This window comes from Limulus polyphemus, unplaced genomic scaffold (genome assembly GCF_000517525.1).
Source record: "Limulus polyphemus unplaced genomic scaffold, Limulus_polyphemus-2.1.2 Scaffold606, whole genome shotgun sequence".
Taxonomy (NCBI): Eukaryota; Metazoa; Arthropoda; class Merostomata; order Xiphosura; family Limulidae; genus Limulus; species Limulus polyphemus.
The window spans coordinates 11,221-25,360 of NW_013666216.1; the positions used below are offsets into that span (position 1 = coordinate 11,221).

General features: G+C 33.2%; 2 protein-coding genes across 2 annotated transcripts in view; one reads left to right on the forward strand and one right to left on the reverse strand.

Annotated features, from left to right (window-relative positions):
• LOC106459420 (cilia- and flagella-associated protein 36-like) overlaps positions 1 to 14,140 on the reverse strand; it is a gene marked incomplete at its 3' end in the record, with an annotated part of 34,463 nt that overhangs the window by 10,614 nt on the left and 9,709 nt on the right. Inside the window, exons 4-7 of the mRNA XM_013919039.2 lie at positions 9,318 to 9,514; positions 8,686 to 8,821; positions 6,480 to 6,557; positions 132 to 385 (exon numbers count right to left, since the gene is read on the reverse strand). Of these exons, the coding sequence (XP_013774493.2) occupies positions 132 to 385; positions 6,480 to 6,557; positions 8,686 to 8,821; positions 9,318 to 9,514 (665 nt within the window). The remainder of the gene's footprint in view (positions 1 to 131; positions 386 to 6,479; positions 6,558 to 8,685; positions 8,822 to 9,317; positions 9,515 to 14,140) is intronic.
• Positions 5,023 to 14,140, forward strand: part of LOC106459430 (phosphatidylinositol N-acetylglucosaminyltransferase subunit H-like) — a 31,206-nt gene continuing 22,088 nt past the window's right edge. Inside the window, exons 1-2 of the mRNA XM_022385921.1 lie at positions 5,023 to 5,097; positions 5,625 to 5,691. The gene's annotated coding sequence lies outside the window, so the exon portion shown is untranslated. The remainder of the gene's footprint in view (positions 5,098 to 5,624; positions 5,692 to 14,140) is intronic.

Genomic DNA, 14,140 nt, shown 5'->3' on the forward strand with positions numbered 1-14,140 from the left:
TCAAAACAAACAAACAATATAGACTGGTGTGCTGAGCAGTAAAACTTCTTTAGCAATGTTTAGGGGCAGAAAGAAAATTGAGATGGCTTTGTGTGAAAAGAGGTAAGACCATATCAGAATTATAGGATTACTTACCAATAACTTCAGCTTTAAGACGAGCAGCCAAGAATTTACGATAAGCCAGTGTTTGAGGGTCAACATTCTTTACGTCATTACCTTGACTAACAACACTACGTGCTGCTCGAGAGGACTTTGGTCGTTTCTGAGTGGTAGTCTTTTCATAATTAGAGAGTCGTTTCTCTCTTTCCCGACGTTTTAGTTCCAGAAGCTTATCACGCTGCTGACGAAGGTATTCCTGTCTAGCTTCAAACTCTTGAGGTTTTACCTGAAATGTAAATATTTGTAAAATCTTTACTGAAAGACAAATATATGTTTACCAGCAATGTAAGTACACATTATTCTTACAGACTAAATCAGAGAATAAAATATTTACTTCTATTTTTTTCATATTTATCTTTTGTTATTAAAAATATTACTATCAAAATTTATTTAATACAATTATAGCGTTGTTTTTAAACCACATTTTTAATGTTTTAATTTAGATGTTGTTTGAGGGTACATGACATTAAGATCACATACATTTATAAAAGTACTCCTAAAATATCTAGAATGTTCCTGAATGTTACTGACTGAGACTTTGTGAAAGAGGTAGAAACAAGAGTACATTATAAATACAAAAGTAGTGAAGCATTGAGCTGAGTTAGAAGAATGTAAGCGAAGTATTTAGTTTCAGTTTGTTTAGTGATTGAGGAGTTAGTGAAATATTCAAATTAGAGTTAGTTATCACATTCATTCAGTTACATGATCGATTAGCCAAGAAACTGTACAAGTAAGTTTATTTGTATGTTAGTCATAGTATCATTAGCAAGTGAATTTCTGTTGCAAGTGAAAACATTATTTGTGAACTACCTAAAACTGTGTACAAATAATAGTAACTTGCAGCAAATGTTAAAGAAACAAACTAATTTGTTATTGTTATGTGGACTGGACTTGGGCCTTATTATCATGAAATAATTTAAAAGAGCCCATCCTATTATAGAATACATAGTTAAAGAAATCTGAATTTTAAATATTCAAGATGCTTAGATGGCAAGTATTAAAGATAGAAATACATGTTTTAAATGTAACTGTACTGCCAATATTTCCCAGTAACTAAATCTTAAGTAATAAAAATTATAAAAATAATCTGTCAAAATTATTTTTCTTAAATAATGCTAATCTTTTCATAATTAGATATTTTTATTTCTCTGAAAGGGGGCTAAAAGCCCCCTGAAGGAGTCACCTGTTTTAACCATTTGTACCACTGTGCAGTAGTGTGTTGTCTATCAGTCAGTCAGTAGACACTAAAATGACATCACATAAGGGATGCTTAATGTCGCAATTTGTACTGTCGTGACATCATTAAAACGTGTGCATGCCATGAATCACGAGAAGAACTATGTATTCTGTAGGCTACAATACTGCATGACATACGAACTTGAAAACCAAAAATAAAAATACTTCTTACTCTTAATTTTGGTTTTACTTACTCTTGAAATAGAACACTTTCTGGGACTCTGCAGAAGTATATCTAGTAGTCAATGCGTTTGGACATAACCCAGCAGGTAAGTTTGAACTTGTTTAAATTGTGAATACATACAGATTTTCATATGGATCTTTATATAAAAATAAGATCCATCACAGATCTTGCCCCATTCAATAGCCATAAACAATTGGACAATTTTGAGTGCTAATCTGCTGGACTAACAGATACCAACAGCTTGTATGAAAATAAAATATTCACTTCAAAAATTAATTATCATGTTAAAAAGGATATGAAAATTTATTCATAACATTATGATGTTTAAGATAATTTCTTTGAAGCTTCAGCAATAAAACCAAACTATCCATTTTACAACCCATTTCAAAAGGACTGGCTTTGACAACATCAAGTAACCTTTAGGTTAAGAACCATAACAACTATCAAGCATTAGTAGTCACCTCATTCAACATGTTAAGAGTGTCACACCTGAAAAAAAGTATCCAAAGCAATGTCCTGAAACAGAGTACATAGAACAGAAGATACCTTAGTCATACTTGGAAAGATTTGCCCAATTATCATACATGGAAGCTTCTTGTGAAATGATGGATTCACTGACACGAGATCAAGTAGTCTGAAAAAGATTAACTGTACATTTTTAAAGGAAGCTCTGCAGTTGGGGATGGAACCTGAATCCATTAAAATGATAGTTAAACTACTAAAGACACATCTCAAGGTTATGGAATGGTCAGATTGAGTAGTGTTGAAACATCAGCTCCCTCTGATGACAGCTTAGAAGAACTAAAAGGACTAGTTAGACAACTAGTGACACAGAATTGAAGGAATAAATGAAAAGATAATAAGTACTTCAAGTGTAACTTGAAAGGACATATCACCAAGACCTGCAGAAAGGGGAAACTGTTATAAATGTGGTAAATCTGGCAATTACAGCCAAGACTGTAAGAACTCAATGACTGTTATTAAGCCAAAATGATAGAGCTTAACAAGATTAAAGGAACAACACAGAGCTTATGTAATATCGTGAAAACAGGAATCAGATGGATTTATGAAGTGAACTATGCTATAAATACTCTATCTACCACAAACAAGTAAAAAAGTTCATTATTTGAAGAAAATCATCCATGAGTCCACAGGTTTATTGATGGAAAACCTTGCAGTTTGCTGACTGACACTGGTTCTACAACTACAACTCTTCCTCCCAATTTCTTAATAAAATGGGAAATTACCTCCAGAGAAGAAGAAAGAGGAGGGATTGAATAATACAGCAGGTAGACATAAAGTTCCAGCAAAACAGAAGTTAGAACTTACCCTAAGTGTAGAAAGCTTTTCTATGACTCATGATTTGTAGGTAATCCAAGAAATCCTTATGTACTACATGGCAATTATTACACCAGAGACTGAATTTCCAGAGGAAACAGGAACAGTGGTCATGGTACCACCAAGAAGTGAAATACTCAGACCAGGGATTATTAGCAATGATTCTTTGTCTAGTAACTGGGGTGTAGTGCAACCAAATACTCTGGTGTGTCCTGAGGAACTGGTAGTTGTAAGAGCTCTCTTAGATGGGAAGGATAAAAATGTTGTACATGACTTTATCCAGGAAGACTTAAATTGGTTTGTAATAAAGTGAGAAGTAACTATGATATAAGTGCTAATAAAACTGGATTTCATCAAGAAGACATGTTACAGCTGAACAATTCTCATCATGAAAGAAGACAAACTCTAAAGTTAAGTAGGCATTTGGAGGAGAGTCTATCCAAATAAAAGGTCATCCACTGTGATCATCTTTGAAAGTACATTGGTGAAAGAACAGTCAAATGGGTAATTCTAGAGAAGAACTTCTCAGTGGAACCTCAACCTTCAGAGGCGCCTGGATTACTGATGAGACTACTTCCAGAAGATCATAAAGGATGGAGCCACCAGTGGATTCATTTGACCACCTATCTAGCAGAAACTCCCTCAGTGACAGACAGCCAGTGTCAACAAGGGATAAGATACCATTCCATTCATATACAATGGACCTTAGAAGAGAAAACAATCAAAATGACTTCATGAATGGACAAGTTAGTGTAGTGTTTTATTTTTTGTTTTAGGATTTTCCAAGGGATTTAATACTCTAGGAAGATGGCAGTGTTAAAGCTACATTTTTAATGATAAAACGAAACATGAACGTAATAACAGAAAGCATTTATTGGATGTTTCAGAATCTTCATAATTCCATCATCAGTAATCTAGGGGTACAAAACAAACAAACAATATTTGTAATTACAACAGAAATATATATATACATAAGAAATAAACAATTCGAATATACAAATATAACACAAGAAAATGAAAAACTGAGGCACAAGTGAAACAGTTAAAATAGGTTTAAATACAGTGTGTGTTATTTAGGGACGGGAGAAGAGTTTTTATTTACAATGTTTCTTTTATAAAAAGTTCAGCATCATGTTTGGCTATTGAAAGAATTTTAAAGTTTGGGAGAGAAATAAAATGTGCTGTTTCTGCATTGTGTTGATAGATAGTGGAGTTGGGAGGGTTTGTAAATTTCTTCCAGTTTTCATTTTCTCATGCTATATTTGTATATTCAAATTGTTTATTTCTTATGTATATATTTCTGTTGTAATTACAAATATTGTTTGTTTGTTTTGTACCCCCTAGATTACTGATGATGAAATTATGATGATTCCGAAATGTCTAATAAATGTTTTCTGTTATTACGTTCGTGTTTTGTTTTATCATTAAGCTACGTTTTCTGAAAAATGAGTCAATTACTTATATTTTTAAAGCTGTAATTTGCTAACTAGAGGGAGCTGCAGTTTTAATGACAATGTTAAGATAGGTCTGGAAAATTCTAATTTGATGTTGAGTTTTCCACATACATTTGAAGCTAAATTATGAATACAAGATATCTTGAACAAAGTATCTCGATAAGTATGACAGCAAACACAAATCCAAATACTTCACAAAAACACACTGGCTGATTCAACCCTACTATTTTCTTTTAAAAAAACAATAAAAACATCACTGGGAACTAATCTTATGTTAATCCTAATATTTTTTAGAGAGGTTTGAATGTGTCATTTGTAAAGTAAGCCTACAACAATTAATGGCTAATTTGTTATAGTTTAAGTGAAAACTTTCAATTCTTTTCACCAGACATTTTAAAAGAACTTTCAAATGAAAGAACAATGATACAGTAATACTACTTCATTAAAAGCATTAACATAACTCTCCCAACTGTCTAAGTTTCATGTATAATTTGCGTGGTCACATGAACTTGTGTCACATTGTGAATTGACTACCATATTGTTATTTGGGTGTGGTTTACTTGTATCTGTTATAACTATTAAGTTTGATGTAATCTGTAATTAATTTTACTAACTAGTAAGCTTATTTATTTATGAAAGTTTCAGATGTGGCTAAAAGTTGACCTATACCATTAGGATGATTATAAAAACTACATTCTTTTGGGAATTTATACAGGTTCAACAATGGTAAGTGAATATCATCTAAGCACCATAAAAAAATCATAAACACATACTTAAGGTTGTTTTTTAACTTGTTTGTGTTCAGAGTAAGATGAAGGGTGGAATTCCTCAAAACCAATTTAACTATGTGACAAGTGATGAACCGAATGACAGACTAGGCTTCACGTTTTTTTCTTGCTAAAATTCACAGTTTTATTGATGAGAAAAAAATATATTGATGTTCTTTGCTGCTTAAAATGTAAAAAAAAAAGATTTAATATTTTTTTTTAATTTTTATCAAACTATTTGTGACTTCTAAAGTTAGATAAATGTACTATATGTGTAGATTTTAGCACTCTACTGATGTTGATATTAACTATTTTTGTGTTTTTATGAATAAGCAGCTAGGGTGTGACACTATTAAATGTTTTCCTTTTCATATGTTATGTGCAGTGAACAGACTTCTAAATGCTTTGAAGCTTCTGGACTTTAGTCTTACATAAATAAGTGATTTTTCTTACCATGTTCTTAAATTTTGCACTCTTCTATGTAAGCAACTAGAAATCCTGTGGTAGACCAACCAACACAATGTTGAAAAGTTTCTGTTCAAGTTGAAATAATGTAAGTAACCCACTTTAACATACATATATCTAAACACATTTGTATATAGATACACAAACTTTTGAGAAATAAGATTAAGTAGAGAATCATTGTGTATTTCAGTATTAGCTGCAATTATATTGTAAGGTCTTTAAATGTTTTTATTTTACCCTCAAGTTCTCAAAAGTTTGATCATCAATGAAATATTTTTAATATATGGCACTGGCTATTGCACAATAATCAGCATATATCCATGTATATATTGTTGCGTCAGCGAGGTCACGTGACTAGTGTCATGCCACATTTCTAGAACTATCCTGTTCCTTCATGAATGCCCTAGCATTTATTAGGTATATGTTAGTCTGGTATATATATAAGACGCTTACAATGTGATGGGACAATGTGTGTAGGTAGTGAGTAATTGAACTGCAGTCAGAAAGTATTGTTGAAGTTAACGTTCATTGTTAAAACGTTTGTTATAGAGCGACTGTTGAAATTAAGTGTATCGTAAAGTTGTATTCGGAAAGAATAAACCAGTTTTATTAAGTAAGGAGTTGTGTCGCTAAAGTTTCGGAAAATCAATTAACGACTGGAGGCGTAACAATATATATTACTTCAGCAAGTTTTCTATTTGCATGATATTAAATACTCTTCCTTACATTCAGTTAGATGACTGTGCATGAATGTGTCTACGTATGTGATGGTAGACTACTAGAAAATGCATGATATATTAAAGAACAACTAAGTAAGGATAATTTGGTGGGGAAAAATGTGAGTCAATATAAATTATCCTTCAAAATCTTGCTTACGATTGGGTTATTATCTTCTTCAGTATTACTTGCTGGAGTTACTGGTTTATTTTGCTCATGGATGGACATCATCATAGCCTTGAAAAGAAAAAAATTAACTATTACTTTTAATAATTGACAGAATACCCAATATGGATAAGTGATTAAATGTATAGCTAAAAGCATGTACCAAAAAATATAGTTTGAAGGTTGATAACAGACAGATAGAATAACTATTTTGTGAGACTGCTTAGAAGATGTTTTATATCAGCAGTATGAAAACCAAAGAAAGTATTCATTTTTCTTACTGATAAACACTTAATTTTGCACAAGCTGATAGTATAACATACAATAGCTCCAGGCAAAACCTAAAATAGTTTAAATACTGTTAAGTCAGTTAAAATTATACCAAAAATTGTTAAGTGTAAAGAATATAAAAATAACTGGAATCTATTTTAAAGGTTCAAGTTGCTAGGAAATTATTTCATTGATACTACAAATTAACTGCAGTAATGTGTTACAATATTCTAACATACATCTGTCAGCTAGAAGATAAATAATTAAAAGTATTGTATTTTTCACTTTAAACAAAACCTTTTCAATAAAACACAATCATTTCCAAATAATACAGCATGAGTGGTAAGTTTAATATTCTAAAACTTCACATTCTTCCTTCGTTTTTTGAAGATTTTCTTTTTCATAAATAAGTGTCTAGATTGAAGGATCTCTATTTAACACAGAAAAAATGTTTATTAAACAAATGGTAGTGTTTCGAAATATGTAGCATAGACCAGTGATCCCCAGATGTATTTTTGCCAGTCCACAGAAACATATAGTGAATACATAATTCTAAATTCTTTCAAACTTGTTGGCCCGGCATGGCCAGGTGGTTAGAGCGCTTGACTCGCAATCTGCGGGTTGCGGGTTCGAATCCCCATCCCACCAAACATGCTTGCCCTTTCAGCCATGGGGACATTATAATTTGACAGTCAATCCCACTATTCATTGGTAAAAGAGTAGCCCACGAGTTGGCGGTGGATGGTGAAGACTAGCTGCCTTCCCTCTAGTCTTACACTGCTAAATTAGTGACGGCTAGTGCAGATCACCCTTGTGTAGCTTTGCGGGAAATTCATTACAAACAAACAATCAAACTTGTTCTTCCAATCCTGAGTGTATAACTACCTTTGTACTTCTTAATAAAGATCATATACTGTAGTACAGGCCTATATATCCCTAACAGTACATATTAAAAGCTTTTAAAATTTAGATTTTGCCAGTCCATGGAGTAAAAAAAATTGTGAACCATTGGCCTAGACCAATAGTATGTTTACTTTAATGTATAGAAGAAGAATTGTATCAGATTTTGGAAAATATATAAAAACCACCACACTGTGAACATGATATATTTAACATTTTCATATTACAATCATTATTATCTTGTTCAAAAGTAAATGCAAAAAATATGAAAAGATTTGATATATTGTATCAGCACATAATTTACATTATTGTTTCATTATTTTATATAAATGCAAAATACATACTGTGGAGAAACTTTTATTATTATTATACAAACTGGATTGTATTATATGAGCATACATTTTTAGAATTTTTGACAGTTGTGTGAAAAAATTAACATTAATTTATGTCATTAAGGCACTTTATTGTTTTAAAGACAAAGTGCTTTTACTTTAATTTGAAACATTGTTCAAAAACCATGTTCATGGAAGGCACAAAAGATACACATTTGTAATAAAACATGATCTGTTTCAAGCACACGATTAACACTACTGTTATACTTAGCCCTATTTCTTACTTTTAACATCAATAATAAACCACAACTGAAATTTATTATATTACTAATACAACTGTAGAACAACAAAATCATGTATTTTACTCAGGGGTGAAATTCTGCAGGTACTTACCGGTACTGAGTACCAGAACTTATTTTTTAAGATGGTACTGGTACTTATTTGAGCTGTTTTGTCATTTTTTATTTTTAGACGTAGATTTTTTCTTTTTCAAAAACAGGTCTACTTCATTCAGCTGTGTAGCTTTGATGCAAATATAGTAAAATCAGGGGTGAAATTCTCAAAACAAATTAGTGTTTTTGAAAAGTAAACAAAAATTCCAGCACAAAGATACTCCTCTGAAGCTAAGAAACAGTGTTTTACCACAGCTCATGGTTCTATGCTCTGAGAAAGTAAAGCTTAATTTATAAGTGACTAACCTTTTCCAGCATTTCTTTTTCTCTTTTTTGCTCATTCTCCAGTCGAGTTTTTTCAATTAATGTAGCTTCAAGAGTTTTTCTCAGATTTTCTTTTTCTGCTAGGTCCATGTGAGCTTTATGCTCTTCCAATGATTTTCTAGCATAAAAAATATAATAATAATAGTTCATGTATTTATAGCTTTTTTGTGCTTTATATTTCATAGGATTACCTTAAACTTTTAAGTAAACTGTTAATATGCTTTTCACACTGTAAAACTTGCTACAAGAAATTATGCATAAACTTGTACATATTATTCTTGCATACACTGTTTTCTGACAGCAATGTGTAAGTTATATATACAAGGTAATGGATACTTAATTTCCTTTGCAAATTCAGCAATAGTGCACTGTATTTTAACATCAGCAATGAGAACATATTTTATGATACTATATATATTTATTCTTTTTATATTAATGCCCTCTTCTAGCATAAAGTTTCAGTTAATTATGTCTACATGCACAAATAGTAGCTCTTATTGAAATTAAGATGTTAAGAAGTGATTCTGCAACATACAATAAACAAATGTATATGTGTAAAGTATGTGAAAAATGTGACCAAGAGAAATGACTAATAATTAAGATACACAAATTACTTGATAACAGTTTCCATGATTTCCTCTTCTTCCTTGCTTGGAATGTAATTGGTATCTGGAACAAGGCCAATGGTAACAACACCATGGTAACGTGCAAGTATTTCCAAGGCTTGTAGCTGAAGCTCAATGTTCTTTTGCATCATCATTCGTTTGAAAATTTCATAATCATCTGCTGCCCAGACTTGCTCAAAGAGGCTCTGAAATGCATCCAACTTAGTATTAATTCCTGCAACAACATACAATAAACATCCAACTATTTTAACAATATACAGTACCAGTGCTGTACAAATGCCAATGAAAGCCCTCGGGAAAGAATATTTACTCATCTCCACAGACAAACACTACTAATGTTATTAAGTAAAAGAATATACTAAACTGATAAATTTGACATAAATCAAATCAAATCAGGTTTTGAAAGTGTAAATTTTATGTATCTTACAAATAGACCTATATGAGTTAGGATTAAGTGTTATCAGATGGGTCCTGGTCACAAAAAAGTGATCCTTTCAAAGGATTGAGTTGGGTGAGGTGAGCCCTTGTGGGTTCTGTCCCATCGATATATGTGCACCACTATATAGTACACATGTGCAAATTTAGCAGGAGAATTTTGATTAGTAAAACAACATCTGGGGTAACCACTCTTTCTTAAGTCCAAATGCTTAATGTTTAGCATAGTTAATGTAATGATATAAGTTGAAATGCTCCTCTGGTTTTTTATGTAGGGTCACAGAGTTTACAACAAGATACAAAATATTACTTTTACAAAAATTGGAGGAAAATATTTTCTGAAATGTTATCATTTAAACCACACAATAATTAAAATAAAAAGATATAAACAAGTTAAGAAATATTACTAAATTATCAAAATATGATTATAAACTTTAAAATAGGTAAAAAAAAGGGTAAGAAAGAAGTGGCATTTGAGCATAGGGATGTAAATGGTAGTTTGAATTAAAGTGTTATCTTTCATTGTTATTACCATAGAAACAGATAAAATAGGGTAAACCAAAAAAGTTACATCAATATCAGCAGATATCAGTTATTACTCTAAGGACATTTGGTTAGTGGAGTAAATGGTTAGTGAAATTCTAGAATGTAAGAAATGTCAATCTTGATCTGGGAATTAATATTTTTTTATATAAATAATAAACTACATTGTTAAAGTTTTGAGTCAGTATCCTTTATTGTGAAAATAATCTTTAAGTTTTATTATTTTGGTTCAAAAGATGTCTTGATTACTGCATGTACAATGTAACCTTGAACACTTTGAGTAATGAGTTGAGTGAGGCTGTCACAAATAAAAGTGTAAATCAGTGGGTTTGTAGGCCAGTTGTAACTATTAACACATCAAGGAATTTAAAAAGAGATGTAAGAAATGGTGATATATATATATTATTAAAAGTAGTTTTATATAATTTACAAACTTTCAAGATTATTTTTTGAAATGAAAGATAATCCCAGAATATTATTAAGATGTGTGGTATTTTCGGTTCTGGAGCAAATAGTTCATTTATAACTTCATTTTTCCCAATTTCCTTTATCTATGGTGATATGAAAAAAAAAACATTAACAGCACAACCTACATGAGGCAGTAGAAGTTTACCACTTCATTCGGTTTTATGTTGATGCAGGTAGGCTAAAACCAAGTCATAACTGAAAAACATAACAGTTAGGTTAATTAACGTGTCTTGAACACAGCCTAGCTATAAATATCACTAGTTTAGTTAATTTAGACTGATAGGCAGGCCTAGCTTAGTCGAACAGTTAACGTATAATAATCAATAATATTCCCTTTTCATTAATCTGTATTGTTTGAAAAAGAAGAATTATTAGAAAGGAAACGAGTTTTTAAAAAATGTTTTTTTTTAAAATTAAAAGTGATTTTTATTATAGGTATGAATAAATAATGTTTTGAGTAAGATTTATGTTGTTCAAGTAATACTAACAATTAAATATGTACATATACAAAAAATGGAATTTATTACAAATACATGCACATCTGTAGACCAAACTGTATATTTAATCATGAAGTAACACTTATCTTGTACAACAAAAATAATATGCATAAGCAGGCAGTGGCGTATCTGAGATATGGCATGTACCCTGGGCACCACTTGAAGGTGGCGCCACTGAGTAGTTTCTATTAAAGTCAGACAAGCCATCCTCGAATAATGAAAAAAGAATTTTCTTCAGATGTATGATCTGTCTTTGATTATCATGGGTGAGAAGCACTAGGATGGCCGGATTGTTAAACCACTTATATAAATTATTAGGTAAAAATACAGTGCTGGGAGCAACATGACCACATACCTCATAGTACCACTCCTCAGTGCCAACTGGAAGTAAGACCATTCTCCTGCGCAAACTAGGGAGGTGGTCCAGAATTTTGTGCAAAATCTATGAAATTTAATGTTCTTATTTCAGAGCATTGTGTAAGAAGACCATGAAATGCTTCTTCACGAAAAAGAAGGAAAGTGGAGCTGAAGGATGGAAGAGACGAAAGTTGGAGGCAGAGGAAGCCAAGAAGTCGAGCAAGTTGTTCATGCACTTCTTTGAAAAGCCCAGAACAAGTAGTTCAATAAGTTCCATGGAGTCGCCTGCACCAGCTACAAGTTTGTTAGTATCCGAAGGTGGATCAAGTACAAATGCATCACAAGCTGAGGAGAAAGTCAAGTCAGATAAATCCGAGTATAATGAGATTAAGAGTGAGGCTGCCAGAGAGAACGTGGACATGACACGAAGGGAAGACGATGGTAGTGGTGATGTTAAGTTTATTGATGAGATTTTATCTGACAAGATTGAACCTGACGACACTGAACCTAGTGAACTGGATGGTGTCGAAGAGCCTCAAATTGTCATACCAGAAGTGATTGAACAGCATGACATTGGACTTCTGAAGTTCGACAAGGATACTGGAAAAGTAATTCTGCCTGACATGTTGAGAACAGAAATAATAAAGCTGGGTTCGAAGTATTTCCAGAACAGTGAGAAGCCTTTCTTACCAACAAATTACTGCTCAATGAACAAAACTTGGTTCAAGAGGAAATTGGGAAATGGTCATGGTGAGGAAGTAACTCGCTCATGGCTGGTCTATTCCCCTTCTAAAAAGTCTGCATTTTGTATCTGTTTTCTTCTCTATTCCCTGTCAGACTATCAATCCTCATTGGAGCAGGAAAGTGGATTCAACCAATGGAAAGCACATGAAAGGATTAGTGTTCATGAAAATGTTAAGAATCATCATTTAGCTGAAAACAGATGAGTTATAGACAAGGAATTTTAGTCACAAACTGAAAAGGAAAAGCAGAAGTGGCATGATATCTTGACGAGAATCCTTCACTGTATAAAATTCATTGCAACTCAGAACCTGGCTTTGTGAGGACACAGGAAGTCACTTCAGCTAGACGATGACTCCAATGTGGGAAATTTCCTCTGCCTACTGAAACTACTGGCCATCTTTGACCCTGTCATGAAAGAACATCTCATCGTGTGGAAAGTCATCCTGGATCCACATCTTATCTTTCACCGGTTGTCCAGAACGAATTCATCCACATGATGGCATCCACTGTTCACCAGAGTTTACTGAGAAGCATTTGTAAAGCCAAGTACTATGATCTCATGTTCGACTTGAATCCTGATCAGGCACACCGTGAGCAGATGTCAGAAGTAGTGAGGTATGTGGAAGCTGATTTTGAGAGGAAAACAGTCCGTGTTGGAGAGTCGTTCCTTGGTTTCATCCAGATAAGACAGAAGGATGCTGAGAGCTCGGTTGAAGACATCTTGAAACAGCTAGAGAAGGACGAAATGGAGCTACAAGATTGTTGGTCACAGTGCTATGACAATGCTGCTGTGATGACTGGACACAGAAGTGGTGTTCATCAAAGAATAAGTGAGAAAAACAACCTGGCAGTGTTTGTGAATTGTGACATTCACTCACTCAAGTTGGTGGGTGCACATGCAGCCAAGCAGGACACAATGATGGTCACATTTTTTGGAATCATCGAAGCTCTCTACATATTCTTCTCTCGTTCAACAGAGCACAGGGAAAAACTAAAAAATGCTGTGCCTGTGGTTGTTAAGTCGCAATCTGAAAGAGGTGGAGTGCAAGGACAGTAGCAGTGAAGCCCATCAACAAGTACCTTGAGGAAATACTTCAAGTTCTCCAGGACATGATAGACAATGAAAATGAGACCAGTGAAACAAGAAATGATACAAGGCAGCTTAATAACCACATGTTGAGTTACGATTTTCTGACCTTGCTAGGATTTTGGAACAAAGTACTCATTCGCATTGACTATATTAAAAAAAGGCTGCAGGATCGTAGCATGAACTTCCACAATGCTGCACTGGATTGGAAAGCCCTCTGAGATCATTTTGATAATGAAAGAGAAGTGTTGGTCAGTGAGTCACTCGAAGAAGGACTCGGTCTCTGTCAAGAACGGAATACTGAGGAAATGGAAAGAGTCATGAAGGGAACACTCGACCATCTTCACAGAGAAATGGATGAAAGGTTCGCTCGTTTGCATGACACTGACACCAAGTTTGGGTTCCTTCTCGATGTCAAGGGACTGTGTTATGGCCCCGACAGTAACGACCTAAAGAAGTGCAACAATTTGGACAAATTGTACAGCTCTGATGTTTATGGACAGCAGCTATATGAAGAAATTTTGGATTGCAGAATGTTGCTATTAAGTCGAGCCAACATGAAAATATCAAGACCCGAAGAGCTTCTCCATTCTTCGCATTGCTATTCAGATAATGCTAACCATCGCAGTTTCCATTACCAGCTGTGAGAGATCATTCAGCAAGTTAAAACTAATACCTTC